General features: G+C 44.7%; 1 protein-coding gene and 1 long non-coding RNA gene across 4 annotated transcripts in view; one reads left to right on the top strand and one right to left on the bottom strand.

Moving 5' to 3' along the window:
• DGUOK (deoxyguanosine kinase) overlaps positions 1-306 on the top strand; it is a 34537-nt gene extending 34231 nt beyond the window's left edge. For all 3 annotated transcript variants that reach the window (XM_025260809.2, XM_006045952.3, XM_025260810.2), the window contains one exon: positions 71-306. In XM_025260809.2, coding sequence (XP_025116594.2) covers positions 71-97 — 27 coding nt within the window. In that variant the 3' untranslated portion in view covers positions 98-306. The remainder of the gene's footprint in view (positions 1-70) is intronic.
• A 14593-nt stretch (positions 307-14899) lies between these two features.
• LOC102397237 lies at positions 14900-18165 on the bottom strand. Its single transcript, XR_326439.3, has 4 exons — positions 17645-18165; positions 17252-17346; positions 15333-15439; positions 14900-15106 (listed from the first exon to the last, which is right to left on the bottom strand). It is a non-coding gene; the product is annotated as an uncharacterized LOC102397237 (long non-coding RNA).
• Between the last annotated feature and the right edge of the window lie 1185 nt (positions 18166-19350).

Raw genomic sequence — 19350 nt, 5'->3', positions numbered from 1 at the left:
TTATGGATGGACTATTGTATAGTCTCCTGAAAATGTGAAATTTAACTTTTCGTTTTTCTCTTTCCCACAGGTAAACACCTTTGTAAAGAATCTATAACCGTACTGGGATGTTCTAGCTGGGATCTGGGCTCTCTGACTTTCTAAAGCCAGAAAATACCAAGCCACCCACCTTCCTGTCCCCTGCTCCCACCTGCTTTTACCCCTAGAGCGCTCTGACACTCGGGGTTAAGCTTCTGTTATCTGTAGACCTAGCCCTGGTCTTCTTTTGTATCTCAAGGACTTAAATAAAGTCTATGCTTTTGTGGATTTTGTTAATCCATTTGTTCATTTATTTCAGCTTGTATCTACTGCTCTGAGCTCCCTCTAGACTAGCCATTTTCACTTGAGAAAAGTCCTGGCTTGCTTTTAAATCCTTCACCTGTCAGACTTCCCTGTGTGTTCATTGGCTCCTTGTAACATGCTAGGGCAGGAATTGCTTCAGAACCCTGACCAAGCTCTGCCTTAGGAATGAAGAAGGGGAATAAAATGACTCAGGAGTGGGTGGATGTGAAGTGAGAGCCCTCAGAGCCAGGAAATGGAGCTCAAACTCCAGGAAGCTTCTCTGTCTCTCCCCATCCAGCACTCTTGGTGTGGGCGATGGGGTCGGTACTTAAACCTTTGTCCCAAAGCTGAAAAACCTGGATGAAAGAAAAGGAGGGAAGGAGGGAGAGAATAAACCACAAGCTTCAAAGTTCAGCATATGACATTGAGGGCTTGGTCATCATGGCACTCTGGCCTCCTCCAAACACCTACCAAGTAAGTTTCAGGTTAACTTCATGGAGTGAATTTGTCTATGCTAGAAAGAAAGAAAATTTTTGTGTGTGTGCTGCAGTTCAAGCTTTAAGGATAGTTTTATTGTAAAGAGAGAAAAATACATGACTGTATAGAATTGAAGTGCTTCATTGAAAGAAGCCTACAGATCCACGATTCATCAGGATTGGAATTCCTGCACTGAGCCCTTAACAGCTGCACAGGCCCACAAGAAAATGAATGAGCTTGGGACCCAGAGTGTCCCAGAAGACAGAAATCTGCGTTTCCCCTGATACTTGGCAAAACGAATGTGAGATTGGTTTCTAATAGACATGTGATGTTTTGAAATAGCACAGCATTTCTTTATTCTACTTAAAAAATTTTTACAGTTTTATTGAGGTAATGCACACACCAATGATTTGCCCATTTAAAGTGTTCAATTCTGCAGTTTTCAGTGTAGTCATAGACTTGTACAGCCCTCACCACAATCGATTCCAGAATGTTTTCATCACCTAAAAAAATGCCATACCAATGGCAGTCGCCCTCTATCCCCCGCTTTCCCACAATCCCCACCCACCCGTACCCTGCTCTGGGCAGTCAGCAGTCTACTCTCTATTTCTACTGATTGGCCTCTTCTGGACATTTCGTGTAAACAGAGTCACATAAATGTGGCCTTTTGTGACAGGCTTCTTTCATTTTCAAGGTTTTCAAGATTCATTCAAGTTGTAAAACATATCAGTACTTCATTCTTCATTATGGCTAAGTATTTTGTAAATATACATTTTATTTAACCATTTATCCATTGATGGACATGAGGGTTCCACATTTTGACTATTAGGAATAATGCTGCTATGAAAATTCATCTACAGGTTTTTGTGTGGACATATGTTATAATTTTTCTTGGGTATATACTGAGGAATGGAATTACTGGGTCAGATGATAACTCCATGTGGGTTTAACTTTTTGAGGAACTGCTAAACTTCCTTAATTCCGTGTTACATTCCCTCCAGCAGTGTATGAGTGTTCCACTTTCTCCACATCATCGCCATCTATCATTTTGATTATAACCATCACGCTAGTAAAGTGATGCTCAAAATTCTCCAAGCCAGGCTTCAGTGATATGTGAACCGTGAACTTCCTGATGTTCAAGCTGGTTTTAGAAAAGGCAGAGGAACCAGAGATCAAATTGCCAACATCCGCTGGATCATGGAAAAAGCAAGAGAGCTCCAGAAAAACATCTATTTCTGCTTTATTGAGTATGCCAAAGCCTTTGACTGTGTGGATCACAATAAACTGTAGAAAATTCTGAAAGGATGGGACTACCAGACCACCCGATCTGCCTCTTGAGAAACCTGTATGCAGGTCAGGAAGCAACAGTTAGAAGTGGACATGGAACAACAGACTGGTTCCAAATAGGAAAAGGAGTACGTCAAGGCTGTATATTGTCACCCTGCTTATTTAACTTCTATGCAGAGTACATCATGAGAAACGCTGGACGGGAAGAAACACAAGCTGGAATCAAGATTGCCGGGAGAAATATCAATAACCTCAGATATGCAGATGACACCACCCTTATGGCAGAAAGTGAAGAGGAACTAAAAAGCCTCTTGATGAAAGTGAAAGAGGAGAGTGAAAAAGTGGGCTTAAAGCTCAACATTCAGAAAACAAAGATCATGGCATCCAGTCCTATTACTTCATGGCAAATAGATGGGGAAATGGTGTCAGACTTTATTTTTTTGGGCTCCAAAATCACTGCAGATGGTGACTGCAGCCATGAAATTAAAAGATGCTTACTCCTTGGAAGGAAAGTTATGACCAACCTAGATAGCATATTCAAAAGCAGAGACATTACTTTGCCAACAAAGGTTTGTCTAGTCAAGGCTATGGTTTTTCCTGTGGTCATGTATGGATGTGAGAGTTGGACTGTGAAGAAAGCTGAGCACCGAAGAATTGATGCTTTTGAACTGTGGTGTTGGAGAAGACTCTTGAGAGTCCCTTGGACTGCAAGGAGATCCAACCAGTCCTTTCTGAAGGAGATCAGCCCTGGGATTTCTTTGGAAGGAATGATGCTGAAGCTGAAACTCCAGTACTTTGGCCACCTCATGCAAAAAGTTGACTAATTGGAAAAGACTCTGATGCTGGGAGGGATTGGGGGCAGGAGGAGAAGGGGATGACAGAGGATGAGATGGCTGGATGGCCTCTCCGACTCAATAGACATGAGTCTGAGTAAACTCTGGGAGTTGATGATGGACAGGGAGGCCTGGTGTGCTGCGTTTCGTGGGGTCGCAAAGAGTTGGACACGACTGAGCGACTGAACTGAATAGGAGTGAAGCTGTATCTCACTGGGGTCTTGATTTACATTGCACTAACGGCTAATGATGTTGAACGTAACTTTCATGTACTTATTGGTCATTTGTATATCTTTGGGAAAAACTGTCTATTCAAATCCATTTTTTCAATTGTGTTTTGTGGCTTTTTATTGTTGAGTTGTAGGAGTATGTATTCTGTATACAAATCCTTATTACATAGATAATTTATTCATATTTTTCCCATTCTGTCGGTTATATTTTCATTTTGATAGTGTCCTTTGAAGCCTGAATGTTTTCAATCTTGATGAAGTCAAATTTATTTTTATCAACTTATTTTGGCATCGTGTCTAAGAAAGTTTTGAATAACCCAGGGTCACAAATATCTGCTGTGTTTTCTTCTAAGAGTTGTATAGTTTTAGCTCTTACATTAGGTCTGTGATCCATTTTGAGTTAATTTTTGTGTAGAGTGTAAGGAAGGGATTCAACATCGTTCTTTTGCATGCATATATCCAGTTCTTCCAACACTATTTGTAGAAAACATGACTCTTTTCTCCCATTGAATTGTCATGGCAAAAAAAAAATAATCGTCCTGGCACCATGTTAGAAATCTGTCCCACTTGTTCATGTGTTTATTTGCCGCTTTGGCTTTGGACAAGACCAGGGATGAATACAGGATATTAGGCGTGTTTGGAAAGTCAGTGGTTTTGGTACTTGAGCTCTGAGGGGCTCAAATGTTTCATTCCTACTTAAGTTTCCCAGAGCCACTAATGTAGAAATCACCTGTAAACCCGGAGTAAGAGCACTCGGTCCCCACCCTTCATTCATTTATTCAGTCATCAACAAATATTTGAGTATCTCCCACATGCTAGAGACCAGGAGGGTAACAGTGAGCACAGCACAGGGCAGGCCTCATCCTCAGCTCACAGAAAGTGTCAGCCAGTGGAGAGGCTGATAGTCACGGACCACGTGTTGCAGGTATAGTGACCGTTTGAAAAGATGTCAGGTGTACGTGGGGGCCATAACAGAAGGAGCCAGCAGAGTCCGGGACAGCCCCCTGCAAAAGTGACAGCTGCTCTGAAGAATGAAGTGTCTAGAGAAGAAGGTCCTGTGCCGAGGCCTTCGTGTGAGGGTGAGGCGTTAGGCCCAGATGGACCGAACATGGATGGAGGAGCCTGGTGGGCTGCAGTCCATGGGGTCGCTAAGAGTCAGACACGACTGAGCGACTTCACTTTCACTTTTCACTTTCATGCATTGGAGAAGGACATGGCAACCCACTCCAGTGTTCTTGCCTGGAGAATCCCAGGGATGGGGAGCCTGGTGGGCTGCCCTCTATGGGGTCGCACAGAGTCGGACACGACTGAAGCGATTTAGCAGCAGCAGCAGAGTCAAGTAACTGGGATTAACACATAAAACAGCTACATTTCTTTCCAGCTTCAGTTCAGTTCAGTCACTTAGTCGTGTCTGACTCTGCAACCCCAATGGACTGCATCATGCCAGGCTTCCTTGTCTATCACCAACTCCCACAACTTACTCAAACTCATGTCCATTGAGTTGGTGATGCAATCCAACCATCTCATCCTCTGTTATCCCCTTCTTCCTGCCTTCAGTCTTTTCCAGCATCAGGGTCTTTTCAAATGAGTCAGCTCTTTGCATCAGGTGGCCAAAGTATTGGAGCTTTAGCTTCAACATCAGCCCTTCCAATGAATATTCAGGACTGAGTTCCTTTAGGATAGGCCGGCTGGATCTCCTTGCAGTCCAAGGGACTCTCAGAGACTCTTCTCCAACACCACAGTTCAAAAGCATCAGTTCTTTGGCGCTCAGCTTTCTTTATAGTCCGACTCTCACATCTATATATGACTACTGGAAAAACCATAGCCTTGACTAGATGGACCTTTGTTGGCAAAGTAATGTCTCTGCTTTTTATTTTATTTATTTTTATTTTTTCTGCTTTTTAATATACTGTCTAGGTTGGTCATAACTTTCCTTCCAAGGAATAAGTGTCTTAATTTCATGGCTGCAGTCACCATCTGCAGTGATTTTGGAGCCCAGAAAAATAAAGTCTGCCACTGTTTCCACTGTTTCTCCATCTATTTGCCATGAAGTCTTGGGACCAGATGCCATGATCTTAGTTTTCTGAATGTTGAGCTTTAAGCCAACTTTTTCACTCTCCACTTTTATTTTCATCAAGAGGCTCTTTAGTTCTTCTTCACTTTCTGCCATAAGGGTGGTGTCATCTGCATATCTAAGGTTATTGATATTTCTCCCGGCAATCTTGATTCCAGCTTGTGCTTCATCCAGCCCATATTTAACATGATGTACTCTGCATATAAGTTAAATAAGCAGGGTGACAATATACAGCCTTGACGTACTCCTTTTCCTATTTGGAACCAGTCTGTTGTTCCATGTCCACTTCTAACTGTTGCTTCCTGACCTGCATACAGATTTCTCAAGAGGCAGGTCAGGTGGTCTGGTATTCCCATCTCTTTCAGAATTTTCCACAGTTTATTGTGATCCACACAATCAAAGGCTTTGGCATAGTCAATAAAGCAGAAATAGATGTTTTTCTGGAGCTCTCTTGCTTTTTCTATGATCCAGCGGATGTTGGCAATTTGATCTCTGGTTCCTCTGCCTTTTCTAAAACCAGCTTGAACTTCTGGAAGTTCACGGTTCATATATAGTTGAGGCCTGGCTTGGAGAATTTTGAGCATTACTTTACTAGCATGTGAGATGAGTGCAATTGTGCGGTAGTTAGAGCATTCTTTGGCATTGCCTTTCTTTAGGGTTGGAATGAAAACTGACCTTTTCCAGTCCTGTAGCCACTGCTGAGTTTTCCAAATTTGCTGACATATTGAGTGCAGCACTTCCCAGCATCATCTTTCAGGATTTAGCATAGCTCAATTGGAATTCTATCACCTCCACTAGCTTTGTTCATAGTGATGCTTCCTAAGGCCCACTTGACTTCACATTCCAGGATGTCTGGCTCTAGGTTAGTGATCACACTATCATGATTATCTGGGTCATGAAGATCTTTTTTGTACAGTTTTTCTGTGTATTCTTGGCACGTCTTCTTAATATCTTCTGCTTCTGTTAGGTCCATACCATTTCTGTCCTTTATCGAGCCCATCTTTGCATGAAATGTTCCCTTGGTATCTCTGATTTTCTTGAAGAGATCTCTAGTCTTTCCCATTCTGTTGTTTTCCTCTGTTTCTTTGCACTGTATCATTCAGTTCAGTTCAGTCAGTTCAGTAGCTCAGTCGTGTCCAACTCTTTGCGACCCCATGAATCGCAGCACTCCAGGCCTCCCTGTCCATCACAAACTCCCGGAGTTCACTCAGACTCATGGCCATCGAGTCAGTGATGCCATCCAGCCATCTCTTCCTCTGTCGTCCCCTTCTCCTGCCCCCAATCCCTCCCAGCATCAGTCTTTTCCAATGAGTCAACTCTTCGCATGAGGTGGCCAAAGTACTGGAGTTTCAGCTTCAGCATCATTCCCTCCAAAGAAATCCCAGGGCTGATCTCCTTCAGAATGGACTGGTTGGATCTCCTTGCAGTCCAAGGGTCTTCTCCAACACCACAGTTCAAAAGCATCAATTCTTCGGTGCTCAGCCTTCTGCACAGTCCAACTCTCACATCCATACATGACCACAGGAAAAACCATAGCCTTGACTAGATGGACCTTTGTTGGCAAAGTAATGTCTCTGCTTTTGAATATGCTATCTAGGTTGGTCATAACTTTCCTTCCCAAGGAGTAAGCGTCTTTTAATTTCATGGCTGCAGTCACCATCTGCAGTGATTTTGGAGCCCAAAAAAATAAAAGTCTGCCACTGTTTCCACTGTTTCCCCATCTATTTCCCATGAAGTGATGGGACCAGATGCCATGATCTTTGTTTTCTGAATGTTGAGCTTTGAGCCAACTTTTCACTCTCCACTTTCACTTTCATCAAGAGGCTTTTTAGTTCCTCTTCACTTTCTGCCATAAGGGTGGTGTCATCTGCATATCTGAGGTTATTGATATTTCTCCTGGCAATCTTGATTCCAGCTTGTGTTTCTTCCAGTCCAGCATTTCTCATGATGTACTCTGCATATAAGTTAAATAAGCAGGGTGACAATATACAACCTCGACATACTCCTTTTCCTATTTGGAACCAGTCTTTTGTTCCATGTCCAGTTCTAACTGTTGCTTCCTGACCTCCATACAAAATTTCTCAAGAGGCAGGTCAGGTGGTCTGGTATTCCCATCTCTTTCAGAATTTTCCACAGTTTATTGTGATCCACACAGTCAATGGCTTTGGCATAGTCAATAAAACAGAAATAGATGTTTTTCTGGAGCTCTCTTGCTTTTTCCATGATCCAGCAGATGTTGGCAATTTGATCTCTGGTTCCTCTGCCTTTTCTAAAACCAGCTTGAACATCAGGAAGTTCATGGTTCACGTATTGCTGAAGCCTGGCTTGGAGAATTTTGAGCATTACTTTACTAACGTGTGAGATGAGTGCAATTGTGCGGTAGTTTGAGTATTCTGTGGCATTGCCTTTCTTTGGGATTGGAATGAAAACTGACCTTTTCCAGTCTTGTGGCCACTGCTGAGTTTTCCAAATTTGCTGGCATATAGAGTGCTGCACTTTCACAGCATCATCTTGCAGGATTTGGCATAGCTCAACTGGAATTCTATCACCTCCACTAGCTTTGTTCGTAGTGATACTTTCTAAGGCCCACTGGTCTTCAAATTCCAGGATGTCTGGCTGTAGGTCAGTGATCACACCATCGTGATTATCTGGGTCGTGAAGATCTTTTCTGTACATTTCTTCTGTGTATTCTTGGCACCTCTTCTTAATATCTTCTGCTTCTGTTAGGTCCATACCATTTCTGTCCTTTATGGAGCCCATCTTTGCATGAAATATTCCCTTGGTATCTCTGATTTTCTTGAAGAGATCTCTAGTCTTTCCCATTCTGTTGTTTTCCTCTATTTCTTTGCATTGATCGCTGAAGAAGTCTTTCTTATCTCTTCTTGCTATTCTTTGGAACTCTGCATTCAGATGTTTATATTTTTCCTTTTCTCCTTTGCTTTTCGCTTACCATGTGGTAAAACCTGCTCTTCTGGAACCAGAATAATTACCATAATGGGTTTATAATGTGGGTTGAGGTGAAAGTTCTCAAACTCTCAGGCTTTTAACATGAGGGAGAAAGTGATAGTTTCAGGTGAAAGTTGTTATATACAAATACAAGAATCACTGGGAATATGAAGCAAGAAAATAACACATACTTGGAAAGACTACTACTTAATCTTCTTCAGCTGTCACTTTAAAGAGTAGGCAGTTTCAGTCTCTGGACCACTTTGTCCTTCGAGACTCTTTCCTTTGTTGGTCTCTTCTGGCTCTTCCAGTGCTTGGTATTTCCCTTTCTGTCTCTTTGACAGCTTCACCTTTTTCTTTCTAGTCTGAAATGCTGGTGTTGCCCCAGGCACCCTTGGCTCATCTCTATCTCTGCTCACTCTTCTGGGTGATCTTGCATTGGTTTCTATTGTTGCCATACCAAATTACCACCAAGGTGATTTAAAGCAGTACAGAATATTATCTCACAGTTCTGAAGGTCAGAACTCTTACATGGGTCTCACTGGGTTAAAATCAAATTATCTACATGGCTGCATTCCTTTCTGGAGGTTCTAGAGGAGAACCTGTTCCCTTACCTTTTTTGGTCTTCTAGAGGCTGCCCACATTCCTTGGCTTGTGGCCCCTTCCTCATCAAAGCCAGCAGCGTTGCATCTCTGACTCTTCCACCATCTCATCTCTTTCTGACCACAACCAGGAAAGGTTCTTTGCTTTTAAGGGCCCACTTGGTTACATTAGGCTCATCTGGATAGTCCAGAATACTCTGCCACCTCAAGGTCTTTAGTCTTACATACATCTGCAGAGTCCTTTTTGCTAGTGAGGTAAGAGTCACAGGTGCCAGGAATTAGGGTCTGTACATTGAGGGGAGGGGCATCATTCTGCCTTAGACCTCAAACACTGTCATAGTGCACACTACTAACATGGGGTGAGGACTTTTTAAAAACTTGGAAATGTTATGGAAAACGTGGATCATTTGCAATAGAATAGTATAGAGAATTCCCATATCGCAGTTGCTCATGACATAATCAGTCAGCCTCAGATCACTGGGAACAGACCTGTATTTTGGCAAAATCAGATTTACTAGCTCACTCAAACGAAGGAACCCACATACCGGGGAGACTATGGGGTGTCTCACCAAACAGACAAAGAGTTAACAGGATTTAGGGTAAGGATAGAATTTAGGTAAAATTTAAAAGAAGCCATGTTTTGATAGACTCAAAGCAAAGCAGGAGTCAACATCTGGTCTGAACTGCATGCTAGACCCAGGTTCATTTCCTTAGGAAGTGCAAAGTTAAGCTAAACATGAAATGTTGTGTTCAGAAGCCCCTTGTCTGAGGCTCTGAACCTGGGTTGCAAATCAAGACTGCTTCCCTGTGTCAAAGTGACTTAGATCCTCCTGGCAACAGAAGGGTGTTTCATTTTTACTGATAAAATTTCAAACAGCGAAGTTTCTGATCTATCATTTTAGAGAACAAGGTTTCCCAGTGAATCAGAAAGCAGTAGTCACACAAAGGAGGGGGTGGTTATTACACTTTAGCTGCAGCGTGCCCTTGGGGGGAATATTGTTTCATGGTAACTTTGTAGCCAGCCTTACAGATGTCTGTCCTCCCAGCCTGATGAATGGCAGGGCAGCTTCTTTTCCCTTAGTATGAGCTAATTTTTACTTTTTCACCCACTTCAGTTATCTACTCATAGCCAATTGTGTTTCACTTATAGCCTACCCACCTAGTTTTGACACAGGTTTTGAAGCAAATTACAGAAAGGAAGAGGACTTCCAAAGCTACAGCTATATTGACCTCTGGATATCATGACCTGGACATCCATCATGTTCAGTGTGTACAAGACAGTGTCTCATCCCCACCCACACGCTACACCCACCCCCAGCCTGAGCTAACAAAATCCACTTCTGCTCCTCCATCCACCTAGTTGACTCACCAGACTCTGTGGAGTCATCTTTGCCCCTTCCAACTATCATCACACCCTCCTTTTTCACCAAAGTCTACCTGTTCATCTCCAAAATAGTGCAGATCTTCTCTGCACCTTGGTTTGTTTCTCTAGTCACAGGTGTAGTGGATATTGCGGTTGACTCATTCACTCTACCTGCTCTGTCATGATGCTTACATGGCTCCTTCCCTGCATGGGCATGCCAGGAGTGGCTGGAATGCCCACTCCCTGCCCAGACCCTGCCCATCACTACTACCAGTAATCATCTCTTGCCCAAAATACCTCAACTAAAGTGTGTGTGTGCATGCTCAGTCACTCAGTCATATCTGACCTATTGCAATCCCCTGGACTGTAACCCACCAGGCTCCTCTGTCCATGGGATTTCCCAGGCTAGAATACTGGAGTGGGTTGCCATTTCCTCCTCCAGGGGATTTTCCCAACCCAGGGATCAAACCCGGGTCTCGTGTGTCTCTTGTATTGGCAGGCAGATTCTTTACCACTGAGCCACCTGGGAAGCCCTCCCCTCAACTAAACCATGTGTTAAAAAAGCAGTGGTTACTTGGAGCTTCCAGTTGGGTCTCGGGCACCACCCCCACACAGCCCTTCCTGTGCAGAAGTATTCCAGCTGCCGTGTTTTGATAACCTCATTTTCCACCACTCATTCCATACAAGACTAACATAAGTTCCACAATATGACCTGTGTTTCCCACATAATGCAATTCTCTCTCTCTCTCCCTCTCACTTTTTCCTCACTCTTATTTTACTGGAAGACCTACTTATTCTGCCAGTCCCAAGTCTCTTCCTCTTCTCTCTGTGAGGCTCTTCCCTCAGCCCTCACACAAGTAGCCAGGCTTTGTACCTTGGGTCCTCTGCTTATTAAACTATGTCAGACTATGTATCAGTTCAGTTCAGTCGCTCAGTCGTGTCCGACTTTTTGCGACCCCATGAATCGCAGCACTCCAGGCCTCCCTGTCCAACACCAACTCCCGGAGTTCACTCAGACTCATGGCCATCGAGTCAGTGATGCCATCAGCCATCTCATCCTCTGTCGTCCCCTTCTCCTCCTGCCCCCAATCCCTCCCAGCATCAGAGTCTTTTCCAATGAGTCAACTCTTTGCATGAGGTGGCCAAAGTACTGGAGTTTCAGCTTCAGCATCATTCCCTCCAAAGAAATCCCAGGGCTGATCTCTTTCAGAATGGACTGGTTGGATCTCCTTGCAGTCCAAGGGTCTTCTCCAACACAACAGTTCAAAAGCATCAATTCTTCGGCGCTCAGCCTTCTGCACAGTCCAACTCTCACATCCATACATGACCACAGGAAAAACCATAGCCTTGACTAGATGGACCTTTGTTGGCAAAGTAATGTCTCTGCTTTTGAATATGCTATCTAGGTTGGTCATAACTTTCCTTCCAAGGAGTAAGCATCTTTTAATTTCATGGCTGCAGTCACCATCTGCAGTGATTTTGGAGCCCAAAAAAATAAAGTCTGCCACTGTTTCCACTGTTTCCCCATCTATTTCCCATGAAGTTGTGGGACCGGATGCCATGATCTTAGTTTTCTGAATGTTGAGCTTTAAGCCCACTTTTTCACTCTCCACTTTTACTTTCATCAAGAGGCTTTTTAGTTCCTCTTCACTTTCTGCCATAAGGGTGGTGTCATCTGCATATCTAAGGTTATTGATATTTCTCTCAGCAATCTTGATTCCAGCTTGTGTTTCTTCCAGTCCAGCGTTTCTCATGATGTACTCTGCATATAAGTTAAATAAGCATGGTGACAATATACAGCCTTGACGTACTCCTTTTCCTATTTGGAACCAGTCTGTTGTTCCATGTCCACTTCTAACTGTTGCTTCCTGACCTGCATACAGATTTCTCAAGAGGCAGGTCAGGTGGTCTGGTATTCCCATCTCTTTCAGAATTTTCCACAGTTTATTGTGATCCACACAGTCAAAGGCTTTGGCATACTCAATAAAGCAGAAATAGATGTTTTTCTGGAGCTCTCTTGCTTTTTCCATGATCCAGCGGATGTTGGCAATTTGATCTCTGGTTCCTCTGCTTTTTCTAAAACCAGCTTGAACATCAGGACTATGTATCAGACCTGAATAAAGTTCTCTCTCCCTCCTGGGCTTTGCCATTCTTGACGCAAACCATCTTAGTCACTTAGCACAGAGCCTGGCATTACCTACTTATTGATATTTAGTGAGTGACTAATAGAGACTTGCTCAATAAATGAATGCTGTAGTTGGAGTCATGATCTGCTCTTTCTGAAGTCATTGGGTTTGTGAGCTCCATATCACAATCATCAATGTATGAATTGCTTTGCAGATGTTAAGCAGTTTGAGGATATGCAAGAAAATTATGGGCTCAGCCCTACCCTCTTGTTGTCAAGGGAGCCAATTGATTACTGAATACCTATTGTGTGCCAGGCCCCCTACTGAACACTTTGTAAATGTTAATCAATCCTCTCAATAATCTTATAAAGGAAGTTTAATATAACAGTTATTATCAGTGAGGAAAGTGAAGCTCAGAGAAGTTCAGTAACTCACACATGGTCCCACAATAAGTGGTGGAGTCAAGACTTAAATCCTGGGCCATCCTGATCCTAGAGCCTGTTCTCTTTCCACAACATCAAACTGAATTGTAAGGGAGACAAGTCTAGACTTTCAGAAAAGAAGGCAAACACACATTTCTTTGGCTACCTGTCTGGGTTACCAGCCAACTTTGGGTGCCTAGGCAGGAAGACCTTCTAGCTTGCAGCACTGCTAGGCAGAGGCTCCCAGGTGTCTCTCTCTCTCTCTTTTTTTTTTTTTAGTTTTCCAACCAGGGATCAAACCTGGGCCCTCAGCAGTGAAAGCATGGTGTCCTAACTACTGGACTGCCAGAGAATTCCCAAGGAAGGAGTTTTCTTTTTCTTGGCTCCCAAGTGGATCCTAAATATATCTTTGGCCCCCTGAACCCTGAACAGGCACAGAGATGCTTCCAATGGCCCAGGTTTCCTCTTCCTGGCAACTGCACTTTCAAGGTGGTGAGCTCCTTCAGCTGCTGGGCAGTGGGATGTATTTGGAAGTTTGAAGGTTCTGGAATGCCTTCCTATCTCACTTGACCATTCCTGTCAGATGGTTTTCCTAAAATGCCTTTAATAATGTTAATATTCTCCTTTAAAAAGGTTGGTGTCTAAATGCAGAATGGTATCCTGGAGAGGATTGTGGAATAGAAAAGAAAATTTTAGTGGAAAAACTAGTGAAATCTGAATTTTCTGGAGTTTGAACAATAGTAATGCACCAATGTCAGCTTCTTAGTTTTAACAAATGTGCCATACACTATAAGATGTTAGCACTAGGGAAAACTGGGTAAGGGATATATGGAAACTCTCTATGGCATTTCTGAAACTTCTCTGTAAATCCAAAATTATTCCCAAGGAAAAGTTCATTTTTCAAAAATGTTGGTGCTCCTTACAAGATGATGACCAGGTTCCTTAACTGGGATTTTGAGGTCCTCCAACCTCATCTTCTCCTGCCTCTATGAAAGAACTCTCTGTGCCAGCTCAATGGTTTTACTCACTGTCCTCGGAACAAAGCCATGCTCTCCTGGTCCCCATGTTTGCCATAGCCCAACCCTCTGCTGGACTGATGACAGCTGAAGACTCCATCATGGACCTAAACTGCATTGAGGAGCAAGTTACTGTGAACCTGAGGAAGCCCTAGGGCCCTTCACCTGCGAGGTCTCAGAGGGTCCACCACAGTTGTGCCGAAAATGTGCCCCCCCCACACACACACACAATTGTCACAGAAAGTTGTCAGGGACCTGACTCCGATAGGGATAGTCGACTCCTAGAATCTAGGCCACGGGCGCTTGATATGCCAAGTACCTGCAAGGGAGGGTGGGAAAAACAGTATCTGAGTCTTCATCTTCCCTGCGGGAGGTGGGTTCTACTTTCAACCAAGGTGGGTAAGTCCCCAAACACAGGACGTTCTCAGACAGCAGCCCTTCACAAGGTGGCAGGTGTTTACAGGTGGGTTTTCTAGAGCCAGAGCTTCTCTTAGGGACTATCAGACTCGGGTGACGCTTGGGAAACGCCAGCTGAGTCTGGCCTGGAGGTAGTACCGTGCAGACTGTGCTCCTATATTTGATATGCTAGGCCAGGGTCAGGGGGACTTCAGCTCCTGAGGGCACCTGGGTTAAATCTCTGAGAGAATGAAGGGCCCAAATTCATATCTTTGGGAGCAACAGCGGGAAAGCAACCGCCTGCTCTGAGGCAAGAAAGCACTAGGCATCTGTGAGAAGATCCATTGTTCAGCGTTCTCCCATCATTCCTGCAGCCAGCGGGAGGGGCCAACTTCTCCTCTCACTCATCCCCAGCATCCAGCCAGTCATCTGGAGCTAACAACATCCCTCCTAGTATTTCTCATCTATCTCATCAGCAAGTACCCTCTTCAGGAAGCCTCAGCTGAACCCCTTGCCCCGCAGCTGGGTCAGGGGTCTGGCATTTTACTCCTGTTGACTGCCTTTTGCATATACCTTATTGTTGCACTTGCCACATAGCATTAAAATGATCTGTTTCCTTGTCTCTTTATAATAAACTCAGAGTGGGTCTTATTCCTCTTTGTCTCTCCAGTGCTTGGCACATAGGTATAAGTAGCTTGATAAATGTTAAACGAATGGAAAGAAGTAGGCTGGGCTTAAGAAGGGCCCCTTGGACTAAGCAATGAAATGTCTCCCACACCCTCATCCCTTTATGCTCCCAGCTACACGCTACAGACACGCCAAGTCCCAGGCCAGCTCCCAGCTAGGTTTGAGCAGTTTATCCACCTCTGGACTAGATTATGTGATTGGGAGATCCTTAGAGTAAATGGCAGGAACAGAAGATGGGCAGTGAGTCCTTGGATTCTTCTGGCAGCACCCTTGCTCTAGGCGATCCTGGAGCCACTGGCGACCACAAGTACCCCTTGAGAAGGGAACTGCAGGAGAAAGCAGAGGCCCAGGCCCTGACTCAGTAAAACTGCAGCAGCAGCAGCTTCTCCTCAGACAAGAAAGAAATGCTAAGTGACTGTCAGTTTGGGACGTTATCACTGTGTACAGCTGTGACTCTGAACTTGTTGCAACATCCTCTCCTGCCTATTTGGAGCCCTGCTGCCAGGAAGTTGTGTCAGATGGTTTGCAACTGGGGACCCCAGGGAATGTTACCTGGTATTAGGGACCACTGCAGCTGACAGATGGTTTCTGGGAGAGATGAGGAGAGCAGGTAGGAAGAAACTATGTCACCTTGGGCAAGTCGTGACACCTTAGGCTTCCTGCATTGAAAACAAAGATAATCTTCAAGGTCCTAACAGTCTTAGGCTTAAAATATTTGCCCTGTGAATGAAGAAGTTGCATGGAATGGAAGGAAGGCTTGGGTTCAGGTGTCACGCAAGCCTGGGTTCCAACCTTGGCTGGGCCACAAGGGAGCAGTGCAACTCAGACACTTTCTTAACCTCTCTGAGCTTCTTTTCTTACCTCTGAAAGTGAGACTCTGCACCTACTTTGCAGATATGTTCCAAAGATTAGAAATACCCAAGATAAACTTCTGGGCACTGAGTAGCCACTCAAAAAATGGAGACAGCATGTCTGTGGGTGGAGAGATGGGGAGAGCTGGAAGGTCCTTCACAGTCTGTTTCTGAGCTGAGCCTCGAAGGGTGAGGTGAGGGGTGTGATGGTAGCAGAACCTCAAAGATGTGTTTGCAGGTGGGCAGCTCAGAGCTAGGAGGGAAGTCACATGATGCCATGGTGAGGAGTGGATCTGATGCGATTCCAAATCTGGGCGAGACAACATGGCCCACCTGTGATGCAGAACAGACGGTAACAAGTGCTACTTCCAGCTCTGGGGGCTTCACGGGTCACGTGGCTTTCCAGCTGGCCATTAAATGATAATAGGATTTTCAGAGCAAAAGTTGTGATGAGAATGACTTTGGGGTAAACACCAATGGCAAAGGCAGGGAGCTAAGAGAGAATCCTGTGTCTAGGGGAGGGGAGGCCGTGAGGCTGGAGGAGGACAGCAGTGGATGACGAACTCTCTAAGGCTTTCAGGAGAGCGCTGCAAGAGGCCAAGACCCGACCAGCCGGCACTGCCCGGGTGCTCGCACCTGCTTCTCCCATCCCTCAGCACGGGCTGCGTCCGCAAGGCCCAAGCCAGGTGGCCGGGGTCTGGAAGGGGGCCCTGGCAAAGGGGCTGGTGCGAGACTCATGTTCAGAAGGCGAAGGGCTGGGAGAGCAGGCGGGCATTCACTGCAGCTTCCTTCCCGCCTGGCGGCTGGCTGTGTTCCCTGAACTTGACCTCAGATGACCTGTGTATTCCCTTCTTGGAAACAGTTGCATTGCCAGGAGCGATTGAGCTCTGTCTGGCTTTTTTTTCCTTCCTAGCAGGGACTTCGTCTCAGCGGAGTCTTTCGCTCTTTCGGCAGCACCCAGCTTTCCCTCCACTGCCCTGCCGGCAGGGTGCCTGCTGTTAGCAACCTGCTCTCCTTGCTTCCTGTCCTCCTTCATTGTTCTTAGGATTGATGGCTTTTAGAGTGTGAGATCACTGATGGATAAAGACCAAGGGGGGAGGTGTGAAGTCCCCTCCGCCCCCCAGGCCACACAGCTAGTTACCCGCTGAGCAAAACCAACTCAGGAGTTCTGACTCACAGGCGATGCTCTCAGTCCTGGCTCTGAGCTGCTTAATTCTGTACGTCTCAAATTCATTAGTGCGTGGAGGTGTGGACCTCGGCTAATCTGCAAGTCTTCATTTGGATTCATGTCAGTGTCTTGAAATTCTTTTGTGAAAAGAATTTTGGGTATTGTCCTTATTGACAATACCACGTTTGTGTGTTTTGTGGATTGGGTTGGCATGAAAAATAATTCCAAAACTGCCTGGATTTGCCCAGTGTTGCTGATTAGTGTTGTCTTAGGAGACTAAATCCAGTATTAGCCCCAATAAGGAGAAGGAACTGCACCATTTTCTCCTTAGTCAAATGCGTAAGGTATACCCACAGCATACTTATCAAAAGAAAGGGACAGATTTCTAATCAGCATACAAGCTAGAAATTAATCCCAAATAGGCAGCTGTGTTCAACCTTTCTCAGACTTACCTATTGAGTCAGTTTCTGGGTCCCAGTAGAGAACCAGGCTCTATTCACCACTCAGAAGACTGTTGACTGCGCCATAGAGGGTGCTGGGAATAACACTGGAGAGCAAGACAGACACACATTTACAAGTGACGGCTTCACTTAAAAAATAAACTGTCTTCACTCAAACTATTGTTCCTCTTTCTTCAAAAGCTGAATCTCCTTGTTTCCACAGTTGAGAAATCTCCCATCTCCCAGTCATTCCCTCTCGTCCACTAAAGTCTTGGCACTACTCGTCTTTCTCTTCAACCCTACTCTTATCATTTTTGTCCAAACAGCCTCCTATCTAACACCTCGGTTTCTCTAATCCACCGACCCCAATACTTTTTAAAAAGTTCTCTATAATGTTTTTCTTACCTTCATTCTCCCCTTGTCTGCCTTTGATCCCTTGATCCATCATTATGAAAAGCAGCTGTGTGTGCTCAGTCACTCAGTAGTGTCTGGCTCTATGATCGTGTGGTATTTTTCAGGCAAGAATACTGAAATGGGTTGCCATTTCCTCCTTCAGGGGATCTTCCTGATCCAGGGATTGAACCCACATCTCCCGAGTCTCCTGCATTGCAGGTGGATTCTTTATCACTGTACCACCTGGGAAACTTATGAAAAGCAACTCTAGTTCTTTTATATTCACTTACCCTGCTGGGTATAACTCCAGACCTTCTCTAGGCCTACACCCAACTAGCTGAACACGGAAACAGTGCCTTAAATTTATGACAACAACATAATACTCCAGGATACAAGCAGCCAAATCCAGAATGTAACATTCTATAGGGAAAATGAGTTGATTTCATTAACAAAAGCTGCTGCTGCTGCTAAGTTGCTTCAGTTGTGTCCAGACTCTGTGCAACCTCATAGACGGCAGCCCACCAGGCTTCCCCATCCCTGGGATTCTCCAGGCAAGAACACTGGAATGGGTTGCCATTTCCTTCTCCAATGCATGAAAGTGAAAAGTGAAAGTGAAGTCGCTCAGTCGTGTCCAACTCTTCATGACCTGATGGACTGCAGCCTACCAAGCTCTTCCGTCCATGGGATTTTCCAGGCAAGAGTACTGGAGTGGGTCACCAGTGAACCTGCAAATTAAAAGAAATTTAAGAGTCAAAAAATAGTCTTACCTAGGCTTGAATACCTTCTTACTTGTCAGGTTTGGTTCTGAACGATATTTCTGGCTGCTTTCTAAAGTTAAACTTTTCTTTAAAGGACGGCGAATGAATTCACTGATTGAAAAATACTCAGAAAATAATGTATCTTAGACAAAACCAGTCTCAAAAGAGGAATTACTAAGACATTTAAGCAATAGCCACATAATCTCCCAAGGAGATGATTTAGATGTTTTTTTTGAGGTGACAGTCTGAGGTATTTGTGTAAAAGGTCCAGGCACATTTTCATGAGAACAAAATTTTAGCTTCCAGAGGCCAGCCACCTTTCAAAGCAAGATGACCAAATGGTCTGAACCAACTCAGATCTATTGTCTACTGTCCACAGCCCATGAGCCCTCAGGCTAGGACTGCCCCAGGCATCCACATTTGACAACACCTGCCTGTAGGATCTCTGAATCAAATCAAATTACAAGACTGATACAGCTTAGAAGAAAACCTGTCTATTTGCATGAGCTCCCGAGTTGCCAAGGATATTTCATTCATCAAAGATAATTGCTATCATCTGAGTTTCCAGGTTCTCACAAAGAGCACATTCTATATGCTTCCTATTTCACATAGCACTTTCTCATTTATTCCTTCCTTGAAGCCAGACTCCAAATATTGCATTAAATATTCCCATTTTACAGATAGACGAAGATGCAGTTAAATGACTCAGCTAACGCACACAGCTAGAGAGGCTACATGGGTCCTCCTGAGGAGGACCGGCAGCTCCTCCTCCACCAGACCACAGTGGCCTAACTCTTGAGGAAACTTGTGATGACTTATGCCAGTGCATCCCAGCCTGGCTGCACATTATACGCCCACCCAAGAGTGACTAGATATTGCCAAAGGCATAAAGCCCAGGACCTGGCTCAGCCCATCCCAGGGGAATCTCTGGGAGTGGGGCCCAGGCAACGGTTTCTTTAA

Source organism: Bubalus bubalis, chromosome 12, assembly GCF_019923935.1.
Source record: "Bubalus bubalis isolate 160015118507 breed Murrah chromosome 12, NDDB_SH_1, whole genome shotgun sequence".
NCBI lineage: Eukaryota > Metazoa > Chordata > Mammalia > Artiodactyla > Bovidae > Bubalus > Bubalus bubalis.
The sequence above is the reverse complement of the archived record's forward strand: the minus strand, read 5'-3'. Positions and strand labels throughout refer to the sequence as shown.